At 42.8% G+C, this 10,000-nt stretch overlaps 1 protein-coding gene across 4 annotated transcripts in view; it reads left to right on the forward strand.

The window, feature by feature from the left end:
- The first annotated feature begins 3,183 nt into the window (after positions 1 to 3,183).
- stard3 (StAR-related lipid transfer (START) domain containing 3) overlaps positions 3,184 to 10,000 on the forward strand; it is a 24,774-nt gene continuing 17,957 nt past the window's right edge. For 2 of the 4 annotated variants that reach the window (XR_008393388.1, XM_053675283.1), the window contains exons 1-4: positions 4,074 to 4,202; positions 7,850 to 7,966; positions 8,638 to 8,781; positions 8,957 to 9,034. Coding sequence is in view for 3 of the 4 variants with exons in the window: in XM_053675283.1 (XP_053531258.1) it covers positions 7,889 to 7,966; positions 8,638 to 8,781; positions 8,957 to 9,034 (300 nt within the window). In the remaining variant the exon portion in view is untranslated. Of the gene's footprint in view, positions 3,323 to 4,073; positions 4,203 to 4,444; positions 4,529 to 7,849; positions 7,967 to 8,637; positions 8,782 to 8,956; positions 9,035 to 10,000 lie in introns of those variants that run through there. The other 2 variants (XM_053675284.1, XM_053675285.1) reach the window with 2 other exon arrangements.

The raw sequence follows: 10,000 nt of genomic DNA on the forward strand, positions 1-10,000 counted from the left end.
CCCAGACCATGACACTCCCACCACCATGCTTGACTGTAGGCAAGACACTCGTCTTTGTACTCCTCACCTGGTTGCCCCACACACGCTTGACACCATCTGAACCAAATAAGTTTATCTTGGTCTCATCAGACCACAGGACATGGTTCCAGTAATCCATGTGCTTAGTCTGCTTGTCTTCAGCAAACTGTTTGCAGGCTTTCTCGTGCATCATCTTTAGAAGAGGCTTCCTTCAGACCAATCTGATGCAGTGTGTGGCGTATGGTCTGAGCACTGACAGGCTGACCCCCCACCTCTTCAACGTCTGCAGCAGTGCTGGCAGCACTCATACATCTATTTCCCAAACACAACCTCTGGATATGACGCTGAGCACGTGCACTCAACTTCTTTGGTGGACCATGGCGAGGCCTGTTCTGAGTGGAACCGGTCCTGTTAAACCGCTGTATGGTCTTGGCCGCCGTGCTGCAGCTCAGTGTCAGGGTCTTGGCGATCTTCTTATAGCCTAGGCCATCTTTATGTAGAGCAGCAATTCTTTTTTTCAGATCCTCAGAGAGTTCTTTGCCATGAGGTGCCATGTTGAACTTCCAGTGACCAGTATGAGGGAGTGTGAGAGCGATGACACCAAGTTTAACACACCTGCTCCCCATCACACCTGAGACCTTGTAACACTAACAAGTCACATGACCCCGGGGAGGGAAAATGGCTAATTGGGCCCAATATGGACATTTTCACTTAGGGGTGTACTCACTTTTGTTGCCAGCGGTTTAGACATTAATGGCTGTGTGTTGAGGTATTTTGAGGGGACGGCACATTTACACTGTTACACAAGCTGTACACTCACTACTTTACATTGTAGCAAAGTGTCATTTCTTCAGTGTTTCACATGAAAAGATATCATCAAATATTTACACAAATGTGAGGGGTGTACTCACTTTTGTGAGATACTGATATATACAATATAATATACAATATATATGTGTGTATATACACGCATCAGCTTTAGATGAATCCGCGTACAGACATGTTCTCCTGTTAAATCTATAACGCTGACTACACTTCAGTGTTCTGAGGTAAATATTCAGCACTCATTACCACTCAGGTGCTAACACCGTTACACACTTACACCTCGGGTCTGCGCTCTTTTCTAATAATTCACCCGAACGGAACTACTTTAGCCGTGCATTTAGTGAAAAATAATTGCACTCCTCAGACAGAATGCGTGTCAGCCAATCAGAATCGCGAACTCAACAGCGCTGTGGTATAATAAAGATAAACTCTGAGGTGTTTTTTCCTGCTTTGTAGCTGAACCAGGTCGAATATGACGTCATTCTGAACTCTTTCTCTGTAAATCAAATGCAGCAATAAACTGTAGAGTAAAATGTGTTATTCCCCCTTAAAGCAGGAAACGAGCTGATTCTCCTCTGATCACGTGTGAAACGTGTGTGAGTGTTCCCCTGTGAGACGCTGTTAATGCACGTTATTTCATTCTTTTGGCATTTTATAAATATATATTTATATGCTATAGTTGTTGTATTTGTTTAGGTGCTGATTGTGTAGTCAGTCGTGTTTTGGACACCTCACAACGCTCCAAAAACAAAGAGCAGACTGGAATTTAATCTCAGAGGAGAGACGTGTGAACTGACGTGAAGTGACGTGAGCTCGAGCCGAAGTTGACGACGTCATGGTGAGAGTGTGGAGGTGTAATAACTCATCACCAGCAGGGGGCGATGTGTTCCAACGATGACCAGATTCAATCACACACTACACCCATAACACACACAGCTCTGACACACACACCTGAGACTCAGTGACTAATGCTTATAATAAAGCGCTGCTGCATTCTGCATTCTGATTGGTCGTCAGGTGTTGATTAATTCTCTATAACAACAGCTCTGACAATATTAATACACTCTCTCTGTGACAAACTGCAGGGGTTCTGTCTTATGAACTGTAAGAGACAGAAAAAAGAGAGGGAATAAAGAGAGGGAATAAAGAGAGAGAGAGAATAAGGAGAGGGAATAAAGAGAGGGAATATAGAGATCGAATAAAGAGAGAGAATAAAGAAAGAGAATAGAGGGAATAAAGAGAGAATAAAGAGAGAGAATAAAGAGAGAGAATAGAGAGAGAGAGAATAAAGAGAGGGAGAATAAGGAGAGGGAATAAAGAGAGAGAATAGAGAGAGAGAGAATAAAGAGAGAGAATAAAGAGAGAGAGAATAAGGAGAGGGAATAAAGAGAGAGAATAAAGAGAGAGAGAATAAGGAGAGGGAATAAAGAGAGAGAATAGAGAGAGAGAATAAAGAGAGAGAATAGAGAGAGAGAATAAAGAGAGAGAATAAAGAGAGAGAGAATAGAGAGAGAGAATAAAGAGAGAGAATAAAGAGAGAGAATAAAGAGAGAGAGAATAAGGAGAGGGAATAAAGAGAGAGAATAAAGAGAGAGAGAATAAGGAGAGGGAATAAAGAGAGAGAATAGAGAGAGAGAATAAAGAGAGAGAATAAAGAGAGAGAATAAAGAGAGAGAGAATAAGGAGAGGGAATAAAGAGAGAGAATAGAGAGAGAGAATAAAGAGAGAGAATAGAGAGAGAGAATAAAGAGAGAGAATAAAGAGAGAGAATAAAGAGAGAGAGAATAAAGAGAGGGAATAAGGAGAGGGAATAAAGAGACGCTGGTGAGGGAACGAGTGTTTATTGCTGCTATAACGTAAGTGAGAACAGGAACTCACTCATTTCATGAAGAGTAAATGTAACTGTAAAAGGATAAAAAGTAAACATTGCTGTGATGTAAGAGGAATAAAACACTCAGGAGGAAGTGGATCATCTTCAGGATGGTAACAGTGAGTCCGCTTCATCACACCCCCCGCTGCTGGATGTTTTCCTCGGACAGCACACACAGTGAGTTTTTGTGTAACGGTCCTGAGTCTGGCGGAGTTTGTGATGTGAATAAGAGAAGATCAGTTCTGCAGCACAGACACTTACAGTTTCACTTCCACTTCTCACTCTCACTGCTGAGGACTGTGTTCATTTCTCTGTACTGACGTGTGGTTTCTCTCAGAACTCACGCTGAGACTCCACCATACCGTGTGTGTGTGTGTGTGTGTGTGTGTGTGTGTGTGTGTGTGTGTGTGTGTGTGTGTGTGTGTGTGTGTGTGTGTGTGTGTGTGTGATTGACTCAGTTCAGCATGAGGAAACTCCTGACCTTTCACACTCTTTTCTGATAAACAGCTGTTGGAAGTTCTGAGGTTGATTTCAGGTTTATTTGGATCAGGTTCTGGATTTTTCACAGGAAGCTCATTCTGTATAAGGGGTGGATCAAATACGGATTTGGTAAATAAGACATATTTATATATAAATATTATTATGATATAATTCCTGTACAGTTCAGTTTATAGTTTGATTATTTATTAATGTTATGGATCATTTTGTAAATGATGTAAATGATTTTGTAAATTCAATGTAAAATTGAACACTAATCAACAGAACAGAAATAAATAAATAATAAGACGTTAGTTCACTTCGACTGAACTCCTCAGACTGATGAGAAAGATAAACAAACAAACTAACAAACAAATGGATAAATAAAAAACAATAGTAAATAAATAAATAATTCATTTGTGAATAAATGCTAATAACAATTATAAACAAACAAACAAACAAACAAACAAATAAATAATGTGGCAAGAATTTTTCAAGAAGCTACATTTATGGATGAGAAATAAGATTTTATTTCCTAAAAACAAATTAAATATTCCTGTTTTTAAGTTTAGTTCCAGATTATTATTATTATTATTATTATTATTATTATTATTAATAATAATAATAATGTAAAACATTTTTAGAATACATTTTATTTAAGCTTTCAATTAAAACTATTAATTTTTTGTAGAATAGTCTACAGATGGGTTTATAATAATAATAATAATAATAATAATAATAATAATATTTTATGAGTTTTAATTGATTTAATCGCACCAATATTCAATTAAATATTTTTGAGTTAATATGATATTAATATTCATCGCTGCAGCGTAGAGCTCGTGACTTAGTCTTAACAGCCAATCAACGCAAAGGAGGAGGAGGCGGAACTCTAACGAGCCAGTCATAGCGCAGGGGCGGGGTTTGTTTGGCACGAGCGAGAAAAATAAGGCGGAACTAGCGCGCAGAGGCTAACAGACGGAGAAACAATGGCTTTGTTTAGCTAATTTCGGTGAGTGTGTTCTTTATTTAAAGTCTTTTCCTTGTTAAAGGGAAACATTCTGAGCAGATTCAGGAAGGAAATAGGTCTGTGGTGTGTTGATGAATAATAATAAAGCTTGTTAGGTGAGAGATTTTCTTTGTCAGGCTAGTTATTTATTCAGTGGTCAGCTCGAGCCGGCGCACAATCGCGGATATTCAAATCATCGATACCGGAAGTGGTAATGCAGTTGCGGTATATACATCGGTGCCTTTTTGGTCGTTTACTTTCGGTTTGTTGCAGTCCGCTGTGTTTTTGAGGATCGAGCTGCTTTACCGCTGCAGGTTAATCTCCGTCAGGTGTGTGTCCCTGTCCCTGTCCCTGAGCTGAACACCTGAGTCTGAAGTGCTTAAACACTCAAATGTGCTGAAGAGGAAGTCTGCTGTTGACTCCGGCAAAGTGCACTAGATAGGGTGTACAACCTGGAGTCTGTGTGTAGCCTGGAGTCTGTGTGTAGCCTGGAGTCTGTGTGTAGCCTGGAGTTTGTGTGTAGCCTGGAGTTTGTGTGTAGCCTGGAGTCTGTGTGTAGCCTGGAGTCTGTGTGTAGCCTGGAGTCTGTGTGTAGCCTGGAGTCTGTGCCCTAAGCAGGGAACATCCGGGAGATTGGGATGTATTTCAGAAATATATTTTAGGGGGGAAAACTGCATTATATTACTGACAGCATCACATGACACACATTCAGGAACATTCATCTCTGATCACTGAGGTTCATTTGCATTGGAATTTCTTCAGAAATGTGTGTTTATGTATGCAAATGTGGCTTCATTAAAGCTCATTAAATATGCATATTCAAATCTGCATACTCAAAAATCTTGCAATGAAGAATAGTGTAAATCGCAGCTTCCTGCAGGTTTCATCTCCGAGCAAAGTGTGTGTGTGTGTGTGTGTGTGTGTGTGTGTGTGTGTGTGTGTGTGTGTGTGTGAGAGAGAGAGAGAGAGTCAGAGTTATGTTAAAACAGTCACGCTTTATTTCACGTCCTCACTAACAGGCGACATTTGAGTTGAGATTTTCTCAGTTTATTTATGCAAATGATTTATGATAACGCTACAGATGAATTCCTCTGACCAATCACACAGCACCGCCGTCTGTCGTCCCGGAAACATCGACCATTTTGGGAACAAAAGCCGAGGTCTCGTGTTTTTCTCAGTTTAACTACGATAGAAAACACACATTATATTATAAATAGAGTGTGTACATTTTTAGCATTGACCTCATATCAGATCCCAGACAGGCCACGCCCCACAACTCGTGCGCACACAGACACACTCGCACACATTCGCACACACACACTCTCACACAGACATTCACAATGAAAGCGACCGAGTGATTGGTCTCTGGTTAGTGTTCAGGGCTGGGTGTTTATTAATATCACTGCAGATATTGTGTGTGTGTGTGTGTGTGTGTGTGTGTGTGTGTTTCACTTCTGATTTTCCACCATAGAGTTTTAAACTCGTGTTGTTCATGTAAATGTTTTCAGGAACAGGAAACTTCACGGTTCTTCACTCAGGAGCTGTGTGTGTGTGTGTGTGTGTGTGTGTGTGTGTGTGGGCGGGCGGGCGGGCGGGCGGGCAGTTTAGGCCCCTATAATTGTCACCACCTTTCACCCGCTGTGGGCGGGTCTGTCAGTATGTACTGTATCACATTTACATTCATTCGTTTAACGGACGCTTTATCCGAAGCGATTTACAGATGAGGAAGCACCAGCGACGCGATGTATGAAGCGGAGAACAAGACGAGTGGTGCTACTGTACCCGATCTTTAACTGAGCTCCAGAAGAAGCAAAGTGTGTAGAGTAAAGGTGTCAAATTTTAACGGGTTGGTTGGGTGTTGCTGGAAGAGGTGGGTCTTTAGCTGTTTTTTGGGGATGGAGAGAGGTTCTGCGTGTGCGGTATCAGGGGCAGGGCAGTAGGTACTGAGTTCAGTCAGAAGGTTCTGTGGCAGGACATGATTTCAGACGCAGCCAGAACGAGCACTTCATCACCAAACTAACATCTCTCTGTAAAGAGACTTTAACCGTTCATGATCTAATATCATCATATCACACTCAACTGTGAGTGTGTGTGTGTGAGTGTGTGAGTGAGTGTGAGTGAGTGTGAGTGAGTGAGAGTGAGTGAGAGTGAGTGAGAGTGAGTGAGAGTGAGTGAGAGTGTGTGTGAGTGTGTGTGAGTGTGTGTGAGTGTGTGTGAGTGAGAGTGAGTGAGAGTGTGTGTGTGAGTGTGTGTGAGATCGATCAGGAGACCCGTGACACATTGTTATAAAGGTTTATAAAGTGTACAGTCGGGTTGCCAGTTGTGTGATTTTCCTGTGTGATTGAGTTATTTGTGACTTGGTGTTGGGGGTGGAGTTATCCTCAGCTCGGAGTTTTACTCACTGTACTGATACTGCACCGTGTTGATGGTTTGGTCCGGGTCAGTACTGATACTGCACCGTGTTGATGGTTTGGTCCGGGTCAGTACTGATACTGCACCGTGTTGATGGTTTGGTCCGGGTCAGTACTGATACTGCACCGTGTTGATGGTTTGGTCCGGGTCGGTACTGATACTGCACCGTGTTGATGGTTTGGTCCGGGTCGGTACTGATACTGCACCGTGTTGATGGTTTGGTCCGGGTCAGTACTGATACTGCACCGTGTTGATGGTTTGGTCCGGGTCAGTACTGATACTGCACCGTGTTGATGGTTTGGTCCGGGTCAGTACTGATACTGCACTGACACGACTGTCACTCCATGAAACATTACAAAAACCTGCCATTTTAACAGGGGTGTGTAAACTTTTTATATCCACTGTATGATACAGGACTGTCCAGACTAAATCTTTGTGTGTGTGTGTGTGTGTGTGTGTGTGTGTGTGTGTGTGTGTGTGATTGCGTCAGTGTGGTTGGGAACAAAGAGCACTTGAAGAGAGAAGTGCATCATGGGATTGATTTCTGAAAACAGTGTGTGATTAGTGTTAAAGGTCTGAGCGTGTCTCTGCCCGTCATCGGGACAGCGAGTCCTGCAGAGATAACAACCCGAAACAAACCACACAAAAACCTTTATTTAACTTTTATCCGTTTACGGTTATAACTGTACTGAATTAAACCAGTTCACTGCTTCTGTATTCCTGCACCAGGGTTGGAGTTTATACTGGAAATGAACACTGAGGACAGCACTTCTGGGGGAAAGGGGGTGGAGTTAAGAATGGACATAGGGGTGGAGTTACTAGCTCAGTTGAGGTGGGGTTAAAAGCAGAGTTGGGGGTGGAGTTAAGATCTGGATTAGGGGTGGGGTTAAGAGTTGGATTAGGGGTGGGGTTAAGAGCTGGATTAGGGGTGGGGTTAAGAGCTGGATTAGGGGTGGGGTTAAGAGCTGGATTAGGGGTGGGGTTAAGAGCTGGATTAGGGGTGGGGTTAAGAGCTGGATTAGGGGTGGGGTTAAGAGCTGGATTAGGGGTGGGGTTAAGAGTGGATTTATGGGCGGGGCTAATGCTGGGTTATATAAGTGCTTTTGTACCATTTCTGAAGGTTTATTTTGAAAGTTTGATCAGGTCGCTCTGTGAACAATGTTTTCTGATGAAAATTTTCAGTAAAATTCACACCGATCTGATTTTTGTGGCTTTTTTTTCTTTTGTTTTTCCCCCAGAATTCCTTTTGGTCTTGTTGCTTGTTGTTGTAGTGAGGAATGCCGAGCGGTGTGGAGTATGGAGAGCTGGGGGAGAGTCTGCCCGCCATCTCCTCTCTCAACGCCTCCTACTCACAGGTAAGCCCCCTAATCATCATCATCATCATCATCATCATCATCGTGGTTTAACGTTTTATCACCATTCACAGCGCTGTCATAACATCACCTTCATCTGTAACGGATATGGTCCATATCGTGACATATCAACACAATAGACTTTTCTGAGTAGCGTGAGTAGCAGGTTTAACATGTTTAGCGTGAGTGGCGTGTTTAGCGTGAGAAACGTGTTTAGCGTGAGAAACGTGTTTAGCGTGAGAAACGTGAGTAGCGTGTTTAGCGTGAGAAACGTGTTTAGCGTGAGTAACTGATTTGTATCAATTTCATCTGTTGAAATTGTATAGAGCTTTTAATAACGGACATTGTCTCAGAGCAGCTTCACAGAAACACACACACAGGATACAGATGTGTGAATTAATGTAAATGTGTGAATTAATGCCTCTTGAGCGAGCCGGCGGTGACGGTGACGAGGAACAAGTCCCTGCTCAATACTTTACTCAATAAATATTTTAATTCCTTGAATAAAAACCTGATTAATTTATTTAAATCATACAGCTCCAGCGATCTGCTGCCATTTTATTAAAAATAAGTATTGTGATACCTAACCACACGTCCTGTTATACAGTCATTATACAGTATAACTCTGTGTGTGTGTGTGTGTGTGTGTGTGTGTGTGTGTGATATCGGAGCAGGCGTCTCTGTCAGCACACTCGAGTCATTACCTCCCTCTGCCCCCTACTGAGAGGAGAAACATCTCAGACGTCCGCCGCACCTTCTGCCTCTTCGTGACCTTTGACCTCCTCTTCGTCTCTCTGCTCTGGATCATCGAGCTGAACGTGAGTACGCGGCGTATTGCGTATAACAGCGTAGTAACAGTTCAGTGCTAACACGACTTCATGCAGTGTAACACAGATATATCATTACACATGTAGCATGGGGTGTGTGTTCGCTAATAAACGCTACTTCCTGTGTGTGTGTGTGTGTGTGTGTGTGTGTGCGTGTGTGTGTCAGGTTAATAAGAGTATCTGGCTGAATCTGGAGAAGGAAGTCGTTCGCTATGATTTCAGATCCTCCTTCTTTGATATCTTTGTAAGTAGATTTATTGAACCGTTATAAACTTTCTCCTTTTTTATTTTGTTTTGTATTTTTAAATAAAGATGAAAGTTGGAGGTGTTTGTCACAGCTCTGGCAACACTGCAGTTCCCACACGCAGCTCTGGGAATCCCCAGGGGTTATTTATTGGTATATGACCGTGTGACTGATGATGAACTCGAGTGTATGACGGAGTGTTCAAGTCCTCCTGGGAAGTGTTTACGAGTGGGGGCGTGGCCATTACGACCTCGGGTGCGTCCGGGTCACGAGACGGCGTACCTTCTCTTAATTCACTACGGAGAATACGGCGAGGGTTATGATTGTAGAAAATGAAGAATAAGGTATGCGCGTGCGGTGTGTGTATTTCTCTGTTATGTTTGTAATCAGTTATTGAAGCCGCTGTAAACTTTATCCAGACGTATTATATGATGATCGCACCGCGCTGTCCTGTTTTGTGCAGGAAATTAGAGCTCCAGATAACATCTCGAGTTTCCCCACTCGTAATCACGACTCGTGGTGGCGTTGGCGTGCGTCCGACTCGTAAATCCGATCTTTCGGACACTGTAAGTGCGGACCTGATCTGATCTGAACGTGTGTTGTGTAGGAGCTCGGGAACGTACCGTCACGTCACTGCCGAGGTATCGCTCACAAATACACCAAAAGTCATCTTTTACCTCCCAGTAACAACAACAGAGTCGCTCAGCATGTCAGTCTGGAACGAGTGACAGTTGTGGAGGTGTTTTGAACTCTCTGATACAGTGAGGGGAAATAAGTATTTGACCCCCTCTCAGTCAGAAAGATTTCTGGCTCCCAGGTGTCTTTTATACAGGTGACGAGCTGAGATTAGGAGCACACTCTTAAAGGGAGTTCTCCTAATATCAGTTTGTTACCTGTATAAAAGACACCTGTCCACAGAAGCAATCAATCAATCAGATTCCAAACTCTCCACCATGGCCAAGACCA

The sequence above is a fragment of the Ictalurus punctatus genome, chromosome 24, assembly GCF_001660625.3.
Source record: "Ictalurus punctatus breed USDA103 chromosome 24, Coco_2.0, whole genome shotgun sequence".
Classification (NCBI taxonomy): Eukaryota; Metazoa; Chordata; class Actinopteri; order Siluriformes; family Ictaluridae; genus Ictalurus; species Ictalurus punctatus.